This window comes from Onychomys torridus, chromosome 22 (assembly GCF_903995425.1).
Source record: "Onychomys torridus chromosome 22, mOncTor1.1, whole genome shotgun sequence".
Classification (NCBI taxonomy): Eukaryota; Metazoa; Chordata; class Mammalia; order Rodentia; family Cricetidae; genus Onychomys; species Onychomys torridus.
The window spans coordinates 37,076,273-37,094,435 of NC_050464.1; the positions used below are offsets into that span (position 1 = coordinate 37,076,273).

Here is an 18,163-nt window from a genome sequence, read left to right on the forward strand (position 1 = left end):
GGACCCATTACCTGGTTCAGGGGACTCTGGGTAGTGATTCTGGGGATGATCTGATCCAGGTGCCTGGTGATGAAGGCTTCAGGGTCAATCTTCATCCTGGCGAGAAGTGCTGGCCAGAGTGCAGACTGCACCGCCACTGAAGGAGAGACGCTTCTTGAAGCTTCTGCCTGGACCACATCACCCTTCCCAAAGAGCCGCCCACCGCTCCATTCCTACCCAGGCCACAGACCTAAAGACGGGTGGTGAGAGATGATCAGCATCTCCTGGGCCAGCTGCTCAGTGCTAGAGCTGTCACCCTTGAGCGCTGGCACCCCAGAGATGACACACAGAGCTTCCTGCAGGACCCGTGGAGGCACATAGGTCTTGCCCATTTCAGTCACCTCCCCAGCATCTGTCACAAGAGCCTCCATGGGCAGCACCTTTAGAGAGAGAACAAGTGAGTCCCCACAGAGCCCTATGCTGGGCAGCACACAAAGAGAGCATGCAGAGCCACTGAGCCGCTCCTGCTGGAGTGCAACCCATGCCTCGCTTCCGCCCTGGAATCCACAGGCTGTGATGTGCCTGGAAAGACACCCAGGACACCCACCTAAAACAACCTAGGGGAAAGAGAACGACTCAGAGCCCTGGCTCTGGAGGCCAGGCACACACACTGCTAAGGGGAAAATGGTGAGGCCTGGCACCTAGAACGCTTCAGTAGTCCAGGTTGTTACCATCTACTCCTGCTGGTTCTTCCTGCTGCCGCCTGAGAGAACCCAGACAGCCTGGAGAGCTGGTTAAAAAGAAGGTAGCCAGAGGGGTCAGGACAGCATGAGAACACGGCCCACAGGCTCAACCAGGCAAGGCCCCGGAGTTCACAGACACTGACGGACAACCACAGACGCTCTGTGGGTCCAAGCAAGGGCCTCGACAGACACATTACTGGTGCACAGTCGGTGCTCCTGGAGGACCTGACAGCAGCAGTCGGGGGTCCTCTGACTCTTGCCTACACTTGGGCCCCTTTCCTCCCAATGGGTTGCCTTGTCCAGCCAGGATATGAGGGTTTGTGGGTTGTTTTTTTTTTATGGCATTTGTTATGCCATGTTCGGTTGATATCCCTAAGAGGCCTGCTCGTAAGTGAAATGGAGGAGAAGTAGATCTAGGGGAGAAGGGTGGTAGTGGGAACTGGGAAGAGGGGAGGTAGGAGAAATTGTGATCAGGACGTAATGTATGTAAAGAATAAAAATTTTTTGAAAAGTGTTTTAGTATAGTAGCCATGGCCACTTCTCTTTAATCAATACATGTTATTAAAACTATTTCAGACTCTTAAAAAAAAAGGGCTATAAGCCCTCCTTGCCTTCAAAGATACTGTGAAAAGAGCAAAATCAAGAATAAGTGCATGTTTAAAATTAAGTGTTTTAAAACAATCAAAAAAAAAAGTATCCAAAAATATTTTGGTTGAACTACATCAATGGTATGGAAACAGGAAAGAAAGTCTCTAAAAGGCAAAGATGTTACCAAAGCCTGGTGGAAAGGCAGAGTCCTGGAATCACACCGTCTGAGCGAGAACATGCCAGGAGTGGCCCAGCTAAAACTCCAGGGCAGAAGCACGTTGACTGAGTAGCTCCAGAGCCCAGTCTCTCACCCTGTGAGAACTGAGGACAGTCTTCAGCTCCTCCAAAAGGCCATTGGCTAGCTTAACGCCCCCGAGAGAGGACAGCAGCTTCCGAACCGTCTGCTGTGCCTGCCTGCGCACGTGCCAGGTACGGCTGAGGAGCACCGCCACCAGGACCCGATAGAACTGCCTGTAAACACAAACACAGGTGGGCCGAGGAAGCAGGGGTGGGGGGATGGGGGGTGTTTCCACAGCCAAACCTGCCACACACCCAGTGCCCAGAGCAGTGCCAACACCTGCTGTTGGCCCAGAGGACAAGAGAAGTGAGGCTCACGTACTGAACTTTGCTGTTAGTGAGTCTGTTGGGGTGGTCGAGGAAAAGCCTCTCGGTCAGATGCAGCACAGTACACAGGGCTGTAAGGAAAGAAACAGTGCAGGCCTCTTTTTCCAGACAGGGTTCTCTGTGTAGCCCTGGCTGTCCTGAAATTCGCTCTGTAGACCAGGCTGACCTTGAACTCACAGATCCACCTGACTCTACTCCCCCCTTTAAGTGGGATTAAAGGCATGAGCCACCACTGCCTGGCCGGGGTAAGCCTTTTTGAAACAACTAAGTGGGACCAGTGAGCAGGGTCAGTGGGTAAAGGAGCTTGCCACTAAACATGATGACTTGAATTCAATCCCCAGACCCCACATGGTGGAAGGAAAGAACCTACCCCTGAAAGTCAGCCTCCAGGGGTATGCCCACTCACGGAGAGAAAACTAATTAAATAACTAAATGCATTCTTCCCCAACCCCAAAAAGATTTAATGAACTAAAAAACTAACAGCAAAATGTAAATGAGATTAACGCTAGATGTAAAGCTACAGTTCATTTTTTAAAATTTATCTATCTATCTATTTATTTATTTATTTTTGGGTTTCTCTGTGCAGCTTTGCACCTTTCCTTCCGCTCTGTAGACCAGGCTGGCCTCAAACTCACAAAGATCCGCCTACCTCTGTCTCCTGAGTGCTGGGATTAAAGGCATGCACCACCAACACCGGCCTATTTATTTTTTAAGGATTTATTTATTTATTTATTATGTATGCAGTGTTCTGTCTGCATGTACACCCGCAGACCAGAAGAGGGCACCAGATCGCAATACAGATGGTTGTGAGCCACCATGTGGTTGCTGGGAATTGAACTCAGGACCTCTGGAAGAACAAGCAGTGCTCTTAACCTCTGAGCCCTCTCTCCAGCCCTACAGTTCATTTTTACTTCTTTTTCTCTATTATACATATACATATTTTGAAGTAAAGAAGGTAAACACTGAGTTTAACTGTTAAGAGTTACTAGCAGGCGGTGGTGGCGCACGCCTTTAATCCCAGCACTCGGGAGGCAGAGCCAGGCAGATCTCTGTGAGTTCAAGGCCAGCCTGTTCTACAGAGCAAGATCCAGGACAGGCACCAAAACTACACAGAGAAACCCTGTCTCTAAAAAAAAAAAAAAAAAAAGAAAGAAAAAAATTACTAGCTATGAGTGGCGGTGCATACCTATACTCCAGTGCTTGAGAGCATTAAGCAGGAAGACCTTGAGTTTATGGCTAGCCTGGGCTATACAATAAAATCCTGTATTTGAAGACAAAAAGGAAGGGGCAGCTGGGGAGATGGCTCAGTGGTGAAGAGCACTTGTTGCCCTTGCAAAGGAACTGGGTTGGATTCCCAGCCCACATGGTGGCTCAAAACCAGCCCCAACCCCAGTTCCAGGGGATCCAACTCCCTCTTCTGAGCTCCAAGAGTGCCAGGTGTGGACATACATGACAGCAAATACTCAAACACATAAAATAAAATAAACCTTAAAAAATAAACAATGAGGGGCTGGAGAGATGGCTCAGCGGTTAAGAGCACTGACTTTTCTTCCAGAGATCCTGAGTTCAATTCCCAGCAACCACATGGTGGCTCCCAACCACCTGTAATGAGATCTGGCGCCCTCTTATGGCTTGCAAGAATGCATGTGGGCAGAACACTGTATACATAATAAAAAAAAAAAAATAAGTAAATCTTAAAAAATAAAAATAGCTGGGTGGTGGCGGCGGCGGCGGCGCACGCCTTTAATCCCAGCACTCGGGAGGCAGAGTCAGGCGGGGATCTATGTGAGTTCGAGGCCAGCCTGGGCTACCAAGTGAGTTCCAGGAAAGGCGCAAAGCTACACAGAGAAACCCTGTCTCGAAAAAACAAAATAAATAAATAAATAAAAATAAAATTAAAAAATAAAAATAAATAAATAACAATTCACTGTAAGCTGGGCCAGTGGCCTGGACTTGGAGTCCACTGGACAAGGGCCTCATTTCCAGTCTGGGAAGCATGGTGGCAGTGCAGCACATTACTCTGTGTAAGGGAGGCCGAGGACACCCAAAGGGATGGAGATGGATACTATCAAGGATACAGAAGCAGCAGAGAAAACCGGTTGTTGGTAGCTAGAGGCCAGAGCAGGACGTAGTTTCAAGGAAGATTCCCTCCCACCTTGTCTCTGAACTATATGAATGTCGTTCCTAGTCAAAAGCTAGCTAAAAAAAAAATTAAACCAGAAAGTGACTAATAGTTGTAGCTCATTAATAGGATGTTGTGATTCGTGAGTCAAAAGACTTTTCAGATCACTAATTAGCAGCAGACTCCTGTGAGACAACCTAGAATTTTGCACATGCATTTGGAGACCATTGTTCCTTTTCTGCCAGGGTGGAAACCAGAAGTTTCTGTGTCGCCTGCTGGGGGAGTAGAGCCGCCACAACTCCGCCAGCACTTAGTGTGAGGGACCCAGACAGTACCAATTACCCGTTCAGCTGTAATTACAGTGACTACCACAGCTCCATGGCTGTCTCTACAGCCCTCCCAGGTCTGACTCTCCCACAGGAATGAGCTCATTCAGAAAGAGCCGAGCTGCTGGCCAGATCGTGGATCTGGGCGCTCCCAGCTGCTGGCCAAGCATGTGCTCAGGAACAGGTCCCCCCTAAAGACCTGTCAGAGACCGAGAAACTCACCATCCTCTGAAGCCAGGAGCAGAAACTTCTCAGAAGTGAAAATCTGCTTCTTTTCATCTACAACCAGCCCCCAAAAGTTGTTCAGTTTGGCCTCTGCAAGAAACCAAAGGTCACCCCATGACACAGTGCACCATGTTCCCCACAGCATGGCCCTTCTGAGCTGAAGCTACTGGGCAGGCTCTGTGAAAGACACTCTGTGAAGGACCATTCCTAAGCTCACTGTTCTCCTATTCTGAAGACAAACATCAGTCCTTCTGGCCTCACTTGTGGTCTGGACAACTATATGGTTCTCTACTGACTGTGGCTTCACCTCTAGAATTCCCACTACCCAAGAACTGGGACGGAACACCTGAGGTTCACACAATGCAGCTCTTTCTGCCTTTCCTTAACTGTGGCCATTCCTTCATGAGAGTCACATCCCTCTAGGCTCTCCTTCCAGCCTCTCAGAGATCTATTCAAATGCTTCCTCCTTCATGAACCCTTTCCCAACACTCATCCCTCAAACAAAGAATCAACCCTCCTGCAAATGACACACATCTATGTCTGTACTCCCACCCTGAATTGTGCTGAAGTGAGGTTGTGGTCACATTTATCTCCATCCAAGGCAGTCAAAGGCCTTGGCATATACAATGGATATAACAGCATGCAGAGAGCAAATCCTAGTTCTCAACACAGGAGTAAGGTCAGATGAGAACACAGGAAGAGGGCCTCTAGCGGCCAACGCAGGGCACCCACTCCAAAGGCCCATATGCTAACAATATGGCCCCCAGCTTATGGCACTGCTGGCAGGTGGTAACACCTTCAGGAGACAGGGCCTGGGGGAAGTAGGTCAGTCACTGGTGCATGCTCTGGAAAGAGATGCTGAGGTGTCTTTGCTTTGCTTCCCAGCCACCAAGAGGGTAGCAGCTCTGCCCAGCCACACACTCCCTGCCTGACACAGATCCAAACACAATGGGTAGTGGAGAAACAACTGCCCCATCAGGTGACTAGAACCTCTGAGACCACGGGCCACACCGACTCTCTCATCCTTAGCTGGATTTTTCAAGCAGTCTGTCACAGTGACCAAGCTGACAAGGACCGAGGCCTCGAGACAGGGTAGAATCTCAGCAGGCAGAAGAGAATGGGAAGGCTCCGTCTTTAATCATCTCCACGCACAGTTGACAGGTGACATGGCACACAGTATGTGACCCGGCACATAGAGATGATGTGACCAGCTGTTTGCAGTTCCTGCCTTAGCCCCCCCACAATGGCAGAGTACAACCTGGAACTGTAGCTGGAAAAGACCTTTCTCCCCAAGACACTTTCAGTCAGAGTGTTTCCTCACAGCAGTAAGAATGAACTAGAAGGCTTGGGATTTAGCTCAGTGGTAGAGCGCTTGCCTAGCAAGCGCAAGGCCCTGGGTTTGAGCCTCAGCTAAAAAAAAACAAAAAAACCAAAAAACTAGAACATCCCATGAATATGTAAGTAATTAAGACAAAGAGTCTAGAAAAATGACTCAGTGGTTAGGAGTGCGAGCTCCTCTTCCAGAGGACCCAGGTTCCCAGCACCTACATGGCAGATCACAACTGTCTATGACTCCAAATACAGGGAATCTGACGCCCTCTTCCAACCTCTGTGGCACTGAGTACCTGTGATGTCCACATACGCAGGCAAAACACTCACACGCAGAGAACAAACAACAGACCCAAAGTCCTAATACCCAACCTAGCAGTCCAAGTATCACAGACAAGTCCAGCCCATAGCACAGAAGTAGCAGAGCCAAAGGCAGTGAGAGGCCCCTGGCTGCACTCCTACTGTGACCCTGAGCTCATCCCTGCGGGTAACAGGCAGCCCTGGAGTACAGGCTGAACATCCAACACTTGACCAAGGACTCTGAAAAAGAGGGCTGTCACCTGGCACCTTGGACACATGCAGATCCTTACCGGCCTGTGAGTCAGCCACAGAAAGCTTGGAGAGGAGCAAGGCCGCAGCGACCCCTTCAGTGACCATGGGGACCTGAGTGTTCTGGGAGGCCGCCTTCTCTACTGTCTGCATAAGCAAGGGCAGAAAGTCCAAGGCCTGCAGGAGTGTGTCACCTGTGGAGACAGAAACATCTTAGAGACGCACTGGTCTGCAGGGGTGATGGGACTACTTAAGAAGACATTATCCACCCAGGTGGGGACTGGCTAAAACCCTAATTTTCTGAGTATCTCAAGAATTAGAGTAAGAATCTGGGACCTAAACTCTATAACCATAAAAGTAAAGGTAACAGAATCCTATTAATCTGATCATCTGCTGCTCCTCCGCTGAATAAGGAAACAGAGAGGCCACGTGAACTGTCCAGGGATGTCAATCGCTGGTTGACAAAGACCACTGCTAACTTCATGCCTAGCAACTCCAATCCAGTGTTCTTCCCATACAAGACAACCTCTAGCCAATCTGCTGGCCTGTGAAATAAAAACACTAAAAAGAAATAAATAAGCTAGGCATGGTAGTGCACACCTTTAATCCCAGCAGGTGATATCTGTGCGTTCTAGGACAGTCAGGGATATGTAGAGAAACTCCATCTCTAAGTAAATAAATAAGTTTTTAAAAAAAGTTAAAACTACACCTAAACACACTCATTTTGGTTTTTGTAACTACTCATATACTCCAGATTGGCCTCAAATTCAGTATGCAGCCAAAGATGGCCTGGAACTCCTGCCTCTACCTCCCAAGTGCTGGGATTGCAGGCCTGAGTCACAAGATCCAACTGTGCTGTTACTGGTAAAGCATGGTTCCTGTCAACTCGGGACAAGCACGTCTCCTGACAGGTTCTTGTTCCTACTCTTAACATGTGTGGGCACAAAGTTCATTTCTTTAAACAGTAATTCATGAATTTAACATCAACACATCATTTAAAAGAAATGCAAGCTTATATCAGAGGGAGGAGTCAATATCAAGAGAGTTTCAGTAGAGAGATCAAATTTCCCCTGGCTGTTTGGGGTGGAGACGGCCATCCCTGCCAAAGTCAGTAGCTGTGTTTAGCACAGAAGAGATGGAAGTGGCCATTTTTTAAAGGGTTCAAAATCAACCAGGTTTACACAGCATTGACCTTTTAAATTCATGATCCCAGTACAACAACAGGTTCTGATTGTAGGTCCTTTCTGAATAAAATCCAACAAGGGATCCACACATGATAGCACACTCCTTTAATCCCAGCACGCAGGAGGCAGAGGCAGGTGGATCTCTGTGAGTTCGAGGCCAGCCTGGTCTACAGAGTGAGTTCCAAGAGAGCCAGAGCTACACAGAGAAACCCTGTCTCGAAACACAAACAACCAACCATCAAACAAGGGAAGAGGTCACTACTGTGAAGACTGGGAGGATGACTCAGAAGACAGTGAGGCACAGTCAGTGAGCCAGAAGAGAAGACCCTGATGGTGAGCATGCCCACCGGCTGGCTCAGTGATCCTTCCGTGGAGGCCTGGGCATCTTACCTCGGAAGGAGGCCAGCATGCACTGCAGGTAGGCGTGCCTCACTGCAGAGGTGGAGGTTTTAAGGCTGAAAACCTTCTTGAACCAGTCAGTGAGCTTCTTGGGCACTTCTGTAGTGAAGCGGTTGCACCAGAGCGCCAGGACGGAGACAGCGTGGACCAAGGTGCCTTCGTGCACTAGGGCAAGCGGCACAAGTCCAGTCGGTCTGACGTCTTATAACCATAGCCTAGCACTGCAAGCAGTGCGAGAAGGCAAGCCGCAGGAGTCCCAGGGGAGGAAGCAGTGACACTTCAGACAATTCCCAGCCCTGCTAACTCAAGGAGGTGTGCCTTCAGAAAGCCTTTTAGAAGGCTGACTGAGAAACCATGGTCAAGAATGGGTCCAAACTGCATGCTCCCCATGCCACAAGGAATTACCTTCCTGCTGGAGGAACGGGATGAACAGCTCAGCCACTGACCCATTCAGGACTTGACTAGAAGGCCCAGATACCACATGATGACTGAGGCTTCCAATCCCTGAAAAGCAGATTCTCTGGTTGGCCCCTCCCCTGCACAAAGCCACAGCAGACAAGCCTCCTGCCGCAGCCATTGTCACAGACCTCTGCTGGGTGCCCCAGCAGCCACACTTTCCACTGGCCATCATAGACAGTCCTTCAACTTTCTTCCAGCCTCTCCTTGAGAGTCCTGAGGCCAGCTGGCACAGCCAACACAGCTGGGCATTGGGATTCCAGGGACTGGCCTTACCTGACAGTTACATTAAACCTCCCCATTACCATAGCACATTACACTGCTACAACCCCGGGAGGAACCCCTACCTGAAAGGACGCTCATCTTCTGGGCTACGACAGTTAGCTTGCCTTCTGAGCCTGTGAGGAAATAACATGTTGGCCTCACTTCATGACACACATGTAGACTCCCGAAGCAACCTTTCTGGTGTGAAGCTGGGTTTAAAACAGCCTTTGGAGCCATTTGTTTTCTGACTAAAAGTATTACATCCCAGCACTCAGGAGGCAGAGCAGGTGGATCTCTGTGAGTTCAAGGCCAGCCTGGGCTACAGAGTGAGTTTCAGGACAGGCAGAACTACACAGAGAAACACCAAACAAACAAAAGTACCACATTCTTAGAGAAAATATAAGAAACAGGAAATACAAAGAGAAAAATGAGCTCTATCACTGTGTCCCCACTACTCAAAGGCACCATTAACATCTTCATGTCTTTCCTTGTGTCTCCCGTGCACACAAAAGCACCTTCCTAGAACCACTGGCACCGCCACCTCTACAGCCACGGTGTGCTCCTGCCACACGTGGGTGTGCCTCATCAACAGCTTCTCCTGGAGCAGACTCAGAGTCAAGATCCCCTAGAGCCCGGTGCCAAGGCTGGGGCACATCCGCCGTGTGTCACCGGCGGTGTGTCACCTGCTGTCGGGAAGGCCTGCTCACCTCCGAGGATTGCGAACAGGTGCTTGGCCAGGCCCTCAATGGCGGAGGAGTCACTGCACTGGCGGGCCAGGTTGCGCACTGCCAGCACAGCTTCGTCCATCAGGCGGGGGCTGTTGGACTTGAGCTGATCTGGACACACAGAGTCACCGCTCAGAGGCTGCAGCAGCTGAGCGTGCAGACAGCAGTCCCAGCTCTCCCACCTCCCCATCAACAATCTCAGCAAAGAAACCCCTCGCCGTGGGTGGTTAAAGCCTTGTTTCTTTTTCTTTTTTCACTTTTAACATTTAGTTAGTTATGTCTGGGGGGAGGGTGGTTGCCACAGCACGCATGGACAGGTCAGAGAACAATGTGTGGGAGTAGGCTCTCTCCTTTAATCATGTGGTTTCCAGGACTGCACTTGAGTTGGCACACGCGTCAGAAACCACCTTTAACCAAGGAGTTGTCTTGTTGACACTAAAGCTTATTTCTAACATAAGATATTCCCCACCCCCTTTTCAACGAAAACTACCCAATCCGACCATAGCTCAGGTGCATCAAGGGGCCGCAGACAGAGGGGTCAGCATACTCACTCGCCAAGCCTTTCACAATGTCCAGGGCATACTGGCTGAGATCAAGTGTCACTGATGCCAGCAGACTGGAGATGGCTAAGGGGACAGAAAGCAGTGATCCTCAGTGTCAGTGTCAGTGCCCACTCTGCCCCACTCCCCAGCAAACACTGCCCGGAGTCTGCTGGTTAGTGCCACAGTGACATGACCGCCCTTCACCTCTGCAAGGCCACAAGTCTTCACCCCCTTGAGCCAAAGTTCTGCTCTTCACACCAATCAGTGCAAACTGTCTTGAGACAAGGTTCTGAATCTCAGCGGTCTCCAGCGTCCATAATATATATAGCCAGTAATCTAAGCGGATACTTTCCCAGTCTTCTAGCAGCACCTGATGGGCTGGAGTAATGGCTCAGCAGGAAAGAGCACCCGTTGCTTTTCCAGGACCAACATCAGCCAGCTCACAACTGCCTGGAACTCTAGTTTCCAGGGGATCTGATGCCCACTTCTAGATTCTGTGGGACATGCACTCGGTCAGGCATGCACACACACACACAAATAAAATTTAAAAGGCCCATGACCTTCAACATGGCTCTCACCAGGTAACAGTGAGCACATCTCACACTCAGAACACATGATGCTCCTGCTGCCAAGCCAAAGGAACAGAGCTGCTCAGGCGGCACACCCCTCCCACCCACCTCTTCAGCAGGAACCTACTTTCAATAACGTTCTCCGGGCTCCTCAGCAAGGACTTTTGTATGGTGGGCAGAATCAGGTCTTTAAACTCCGAGTGGGACATGAACCGGAGCAAGGGGGCACAGTTGTCCTACGAAGATAAAGAGTCAAGCACCCGGGCCTCATGGGAAAGAGTGAGAGTAAAGAGCAGGAGGGTGTCCAGAATTTAAACCAGGATTTGATACTGTCTGGGTGGTAGGTGTGCAATCCACTCACCAACAAATACTTCGGAGGCTTCACTTTGCACATGAGAATGTTCTTCACGTAGAAATCCAGCAGGGCACTCTACAGGACACGAGGTCCCAAAACTTCAGGATTAGGCAGTGGACCCACTTCCCATGGCTTTCCACCCTCCCATGCTCGTCACTGAAAGGTGGGGAGCAGTCTTTTCCATGGCTCCCGGGACAAAGTTCAAAGACCTTGGCAGGGCTTTCACAGCCCTGCCTGCTCACAGCTGGCGGTACCTGAAAGCTCTCATTCACCCCGACAGATGAACCCCACTTGCCTTCTCCATGCTCCTTCCTACTTGCTCTGTGCCCAAAATGTTCTGCCTCACCTCCTTACTGGCCAACTTCGCTTTACTCCCTAAGTCCCTTCATTACAGGGACACATTCCCAGACCCACAGTCCAAGTCAGATACCCATATTGCATATCTTCTTTGTCACACTTATCAGATACAATTAACTAGGTGACCATCTGTCTCGTGTCAGAGTCCTCTGATTCAGTTTCACAAAGATCACATCCTCTGCTCACCGCTGCATCCCCAGCTCCTGCACAGTGCTTGGTGCATGGGAGCTGCCCACAGAGGTGAACAGTAAAGTCTCACCCAGTGCTATACCAGGATCCACATAGGCTACAGCTGCAGGCCACAAGGACAAAGCAGGCTTCCGCTCCTTCCCCCTAGACCCCAATGCAGCAGATCCAGTGTCAGTACGCTGGACACTTGCCTTGTGCTGACTGACCACGTCCATCTCTTTGTGATTCGTGCAGAACTGCACCAGCAGCCCCAGCATGCCAGCATAGTTTTGGCTGGGTTCTAAGCTAAGGATAGCTGAGAAGTACTGCTCCACCAGCCCAGGGTTCTGAGGAGGGAGCAGAAGGCGGTGAGTCAGACGGCAGCAGAGGCACAGAAAAGGCACGCCTCCTACCGCCCACCAGCTCCACTCACCTCCTTCCACAGTCTGGTGAGCTTCTTCATCGCACCATCCACAGCATGCTTGTGGGAGCCCCCCAGCACCTCCAGCAGCAGCAGACACTGCACCTCCACCTGCCGGGGCAAGGAAATGCTCAAATCAGGACACGACTTCACAGCACCCTATGACTTAGAAGTCTCCTACGACCCTCACAGCCTGCCACAGACATCCATCAGGCCTTCCAGATCCCAGCTGCATCTCCACCCTACTCGAACGCAACCCTCTTCTCTCTACCAACCCCTTGTCCTAAATCTGCCCCTTCTCTTTTTAGGGTTGTTTGTCTATCTGTATGTCTGCACACTGAAGATATACAGTATCCTTGGAGGTCAGAAAAGGCTATCAGATTCCCTGGAACTGGGGTTACAGAGAGTTGTGAACCACCATGTGGGTGCTGGGAATCAAACCCAAGTCTTCCCCAAGAGCTGAGCCATCTCTCCAGCCCCCTAAATCCCGTCTTTTACCTAATATCCTTCATTCATGTGTTTATTTAATAAATATTTGTTAAACACCTACTATGAGCCAAAGCATACACAAGGAGAACAAGGTGAACTTTTGCACCTTATAGCTCAGGGAGAGAAAACTATTGAACAAATAAAGACACAGATGAAGATGTAGCTCAGAACATAGCATCCACGAAGCCTGAAGTTCACCCTCAATAATAAAAAATTTTAAAAAGACACAATAAACATTCGTCAGTAAGACCGCCGCCATTTAGGAACAGAGATCCTAGTTAATGTACTTATCTGCCTAGACTTGTCTTCATTAAGGACCAAATCCTACAGCCAAGCATGGCGGACACCTTTGATCCCAGGACTCAGGAGGCAGAAGCACCAGATTTTAGTGAGTTCCAGGTCAGTCTGTTCTACACAGTGAGTTTGAGGAAAGATAAAGCTACACAATGAGATGCTGTCTCAAAAACAACAAAAGAATACCTTTGGGGGTGGGGGGCTGTTGAGACAAGGTTTCTTTGGTAGCCTTGGCTGTCCTAGAACTAGCTCTATAGACCAGGCTGGTCTCAAACTCAGAGAGATCTGCCTGCCTCTGCTTCCCCAGTGCTGAGATTAAAGGTATGCACTACCATCACCCAGCAGAAAAATCTTAAACAAATAAAAGGCCACAGATACTTAATGAACAATGACTAACCAGCAGATACTGTGCTAAGCACTGTACGAAGTAAGGTGACTGAGCATGATGGCACACACCTTTAATCCCAGCACTTAAGAGGAAGAGGCAGGTGGATTTCTGTGAGTTCCAGGCCAGTCAAGGCCCTGGTTAAATCTCTAGCACTGGCACCAAAAATAGTCAGATCCACAGAAAACATTTCTATAGTCACAAACACTAGTAACACAGGGACCACAGTGCTAGAGACAGTTACATCCTTCTATACGATTATATCCTTATCTACTCTGCTGATAGCATATCCTTCTATACTTGTTGAAGATGTCTATAATTAAACAAGCTTGCCAGTATCACATTCAGAATCGTATCAGGGTTCCCTCTCTGGGATGTTCCAGCCCTTGCTCAAGAGTCCCCTCTCCTCACAGAAGCCTTGCTCCCAACACCCTCAGCCACACACTCTCCCCTCCACCCTGCTTTTCTTTAGCACTGCACCAGACTCTATACCTGTATCTCCATCTTCTTCAACAGTGCATAAGCTCCACAGATGCAAAAGGTTTCTCAGCTTTATTCACACAGCAGCGCCAGCTTTTAGCACAGTGCCAGCCAGGAAATGGCTGAATTATGTATATAATGGACAAGAGAATCAAAGGAAGCCCAGACTCTAGTCACACGCTCCTGCTGCATTCTGTCCTATAACACAACACTCACCAAGCTGACTGACAGCACAGGTTACAGCTCTAAGAACTCAATGGAGATAAGCCAGAGACCTCAGCCACCAGTAACCACCCTAATAAAAGGCCATTCGCTAACAACAAAAGCCCACACTTTGTAGAGGGCTCCCGGGTCGAACTCACACCAGCTCCAGCATAAGGGCTCCCAGAAGTGTCAGCACTCCAATTCACCACTAATCCACTGCTGAAGGCCACTCCACAGCTGTCCCAAAAGTGTGCTAGGCAAAAAACCAGGAACAAGGCCATCTGTCTGCCTGACTGTCTGGCTGCTTCACCTTAAGATGACTTCAGCTTTCTAATGCTACTAGTCATTACGTCTACATGCATGCACTACACACTGCAGTGTTTATGGCCATTGCGAATCTCTCTAAAACACCTCTCTAAGGGAGGGAGGTAAGTGGCTCTGTCAAATCTCATGGCCAAAACTTAGATCCACAACACCACCCTCAAGACTCCTCCAGAACCATCAACCACTCCCCTGACCTACACTACTTAGATATCCAAGAGAACCTGCCAGCCCAGCCTACCAGGCCATCTCTGGATAGCAGCCAGCTGGGAAGAAGAACAAACTGTACAAGGAGCAGGCGTAGAAAGAGAGAAGGGAATTAGATGACCAAGACAGCAGCCAGAAAATGACACGATCTGCATTACTGATCTACATCTCTGTGTCTTCTGGCATCCCTCCTTTTAGTTATTTCCCGAGTCTGGCCTCTCCTGAAGGCAGGGCCCACACGTCTCACTCATCTCTGCACCCAATGCCTAGTATCATGCCTGACCCAGAGAAGCTTGGGAACATTATCGAACAGACATGTGACTCCTGCTGACTTACACCACCACCAAACACATACCGCTGGACCACTTCAACCTGTGAGAGCACTTGGCATGCAAGAAATGCCTAAACATACAACTGCATGAAGCTGACCTCACAGCTCCAGACAAGGGAACCTACCAGCTTGTTCCAGATGTCTCCTTGCCGCTTAGCTTTCAGGGGAAACACAATGCGTACTAGAAGGCAGGTCCAGGTCAGAGCCAGCAGGGCGGCTGAACCACTGCTCTTGCTGCAAAGGGGAATGGAGAGAGGCAAAGGAACATCCTGAGGCATGCAGAGCACATGAACCTCCCTTGACATTTGCAACAATAAAAACAAGATGAGGCTGGAGACAGCTCAGAAGTTAAGAGCGCTGTTTGTCCTCCCAAAGGACCTGGTAATTCTCCCAGAAACCACATGGCAGTTCCCAGTTGTCTGTTCCAAGGGACCTGACACCTTCCTCTGGTGTCTCTGAGTATCAGGCATGCACATGGCGCACAGACATACAAGCAGACAAAACACTCATACACATAACTTTTAAATGAATAAATGAATGAATGAATGAATGAATCTGGCTTTACCCATCCAGTGCCTTGGGCCCACTGACTCTCAGCCCTGCTCCTCAGGAAAAGCCATTTTCTCTACTAACCTGGTTCCTCTTTCCACACAGATAGGCTCTCAGTGTCACTTGGAGTGCAAAGGGTAAGAGCCAGGTGTGCTCACACCTGCTCATTTGCACAAGCCTACCTGAGTGGGACTCCACAAATCCCTGGAGGCCCACGGCCTTCAGCTCTTACCTTGGAGCCCCTGCTTTGGAGCCGACACCCGAAGACTGAAGAGAGTTCAGGAGGTTCTTAGCTGTGGCCTCTGGCTGGGCCTCAGCCAGCTGCTGGATGGCTGCCTGCAGAGCTCTGCGAGAGGCCGCATCTCTAGAGCAGGAGGGGAGGAAGGGGAGGTGAACGACGGGTGAGCTCGGCACAGGCAGGCCTGCTTAAGCCAAGCACTGGTCTTCCTGGGGAAAAATTGATGGTACTCTATTCCAGTGCATCCTGGGTGATAGAAATAAACTAGATAAACTAAATCCACCTTGCCCTGGAGTTCTGAAAGTAGCTGATAAGAGCAGAGGATGACAAGAAGGGCAGAATGATAGATGCCCCATGACTTCAAACTAGGCACAACTAATGACTGCATACACATGCTGAGCTATCACGGAGGTAGGTACCATCCCAGGCCTTCACACTAACGATCACCCATGGGGTGTGTAATGGCATCATCTCCCTTCTGCAGTGAGGAAACTGGGGCACAGAGAGGTTAAGTAACTTGCCCAGGATCCAGTAGTTAGACCTAAGAAGTCTGGCTCTAACAGCTGGGCTCTACCCACTACCCTACCCCCTTTCCCTGTACGACACATTCTCGACACTGGGTCTCTGATGGGATTCACCTGTATCGATGCAGAGTCAGGCAGAATAACTTGCAGAGCCCCTTTACTGTTCCCTCTGGCAGATCTGAAAGCAAAGTTTACACAGAAACTCAGCAACACGCAGTGTGAGCATCTGCTTACACTGGGCCTTCTGTCAGACACCCCAGTAAGCCCCGAATCTTCAAGGTAAAATCCCAAGGAGAAAAAAGCAGTATCAAAACCCATGGTCCAGAAAAGCTCAGAGTAGCATTGCCACTTGATAAGCCAACGACACTGAAGAAGCACACACAGACCTCGATATTTTCCCTGTCTCTACAGAGCAGAGGACCAGTAGGTTACAGCTGCTCTGCTTCCTGACTTCAGCATCGGCTTCACCCTGTGCTGTTTAGTTGATGATCACTCGGCAGGTATCTGCTCATGCACTGTCTGATAAGTGGTCTAAAAATCAGCAGAAAGGGGGCTGGAATGATGGTTCAGTGGTTAAGAGCACCAACTGCTTCTAACCAAAGGATCTGGGTTCAATTCCCAGCACCCATATGGCAACTAACAACTGTCTGTAACTCTAAGATCTGGCACACTCACACAGACAGACATACATGCATACACCAATGCACATAAAAAATAAAGATAGGACTAGAGAGATGGCTCAGAGGTTAAGAGCATTGACTGCTTTTCCAGAGGTCCTGAGTTCAATTCCCAGCAACCACATGGTGGCTCACAACCATCTGTAATGAGATCTGGTGCCCTCTTCTGGCCTGCAGTCATACATGCTGTATACATAATTAATAAATAAATCTTTAAAAATAAATAAATAAAATAAAGATAAATAGTTTAAAAAAAAAATCAGCAAAAAGGCCAGATGTGGCAACACATGCCTTTAATCCCAGCAGCAGCAAGAGGATCTCTATGAGTTCAAGGCCAGCCTGCTACATAGCAAAGTTCTAGGTCCACCAGCTACAGGGTAAGACTCTGTCCCAAAAATAAATAAGCAGATAGACAGACAGAAAGCTAAGCCAGGTGTGATGGCACATGCCTGTAGTACCTCCCAGCTACTCAGGATTGCTTGATCCCAGAGGCCAGCCTGGGCAACACAAAAACCCTGTCTCAATAACAAAACAAAACAAAACAAAACAAAACAAAACAAAACACACAGGGCTCACACAAAATAATAATTTAAAAAAATTAAAATGAAAAATTCAAGTATCATAAGCTGGGCATGGTGATGCACGCCTTTAATCCCAGCACTCAGGGAGACAGAAGCAGGTTGATTTCTGTGAGTTCGAGGCCAGCCTGGTCTACACAGTTCAAGGTACCATGAGGAGCCAGCAAGGGAAAAGCATCTGTAACTAGGTGGTTTCTGAAAGTCTAACTTTGCCAAGGGATTAGTCAACTACAGGAAATGCAGAGGGAAGCAGGTGCTGAATGGGATTAACAACAAGAAAGACGGTAAGAAGAGTGGACTGAGAACACCTGGCACTCAGGGCTGTTCAAAGCACTTCCCATACATTAATGCATGCCATCCCCACAAGGCGGGCAGGCCCTGCTGTGAAATCCACCTTACAAGGAAGAAAGTGAACAACAGAAACCCAGGGAGGCCAGCCAGAGGGGTGACTGGGCTCAACAAGGTGCCCTGAGTGCTGGAGAGTCAACGGGACAAGCACGACCTGCCAGACCAGAGCATGCAGTCAACAGAGACACTGGACTGGGAACATCAAGCCCGGGAAACGTTCTTGGCGTTTCCCATTTCAGGTGCCCAGAGGATGGAGAGGAAACAAATGTGGTACAGAGAGCCAGCCCCTGGAGAGCTCTAAGGAAAGCAGTCACAGAGGCAGAGGCAGGCTGACACAGCAGCAATGATGACAGGGAACACACGCTGCAAGTGTGCCACTGCCACACTCACGGTGAACACCTGCAGATGTTTCATTTACCCTCACACCAACCCTATAGAGACAGCTCTAGCTTCATGTTCGACTCGGGCTCAGCGTGTTAGAGAACATAGGATGACAGCTCTGCTAGAGGAGGAGGCTGCACTTTCACACCCCAGCACTTTACAACTCACTCCCAACTGCAGAACTGCAGGGTGCCAGAAAAGCACAATCACCCTCAAAAGATTCAGAGTGCTT

The 18,163-nt window shown here is 49.4% G+C and overlaps 1 protein-coding gene across 1 annotated transcript in view; it reads right to left on the bottom strand.

Annotated features, from left to right (window-relative positions):
- Positions 1–18,163, bottom strand: part of Gcn1 (GCN1 activator of EIF2AK4) — a 63,419-nt gene that overhangs the window by 37,234 nt on the left and 8,022 nt on the right. Inside the window, exons 3-20 of the mRNA XM_036171701.1 lie at positions 16,062–16,125; positions 15,418–15,549; positions 14,762–14,870; positions 11,938–12,036; positions 11,717–11,851; positions 10,986–11,054; positions 10,752–10,860; positions 10,065–10,139; positions 9,496–9,624; positions 8,872–8,922; positions 8,474–8,572; positions 8,060–8,233; positions 6,527–6,679; positions 4,605–4,697; positions 1,930–2,005; positions 1,622–1,781; positions 230–419; positions 12–136 (exon numbers count right to left, since the gene is read on the bottom strand). Of these exons, the coding sequence (XP_036027594.1) occupies positions 12–136; positions 230–419; positions 1,622–1,781; positions 1,930–2,005; positions 4,605–4,697; positions 6,527–6,679; positions 8,060–8,233; positions 8,474–8,572; positions 8,872–8,922; positions 9,496–9,624; positions 10,065–10,139; positions 10,752–10,860; positions 10,986–11,054; positions 11,717–11,851; positions 11,938–12,036; positions 14,762–14,870; positions 15,418–15,549; positions 16,062–16,125 (2,042 nt within the window). The remainder of the gene's footprint in view (positions 1–11; positions 137–229; positions 420–1,621; positions 1,782–1,929; positions 2,006–4,604; positions 4,698–6,526; positions 6,680–8,059; positions 8,234–8,473; positions 8,573–8,871; positions 8,923–9,495; positions 9,625–10,064; positions 10,140–10,751; positions 10,861–10,985; positions 11,055–11,716; positions 11,852–11,937; positions 12,037–14,761; positions 14,871–15,417; positions 15,550–16,061; positions 16,126–18,163) is intronic.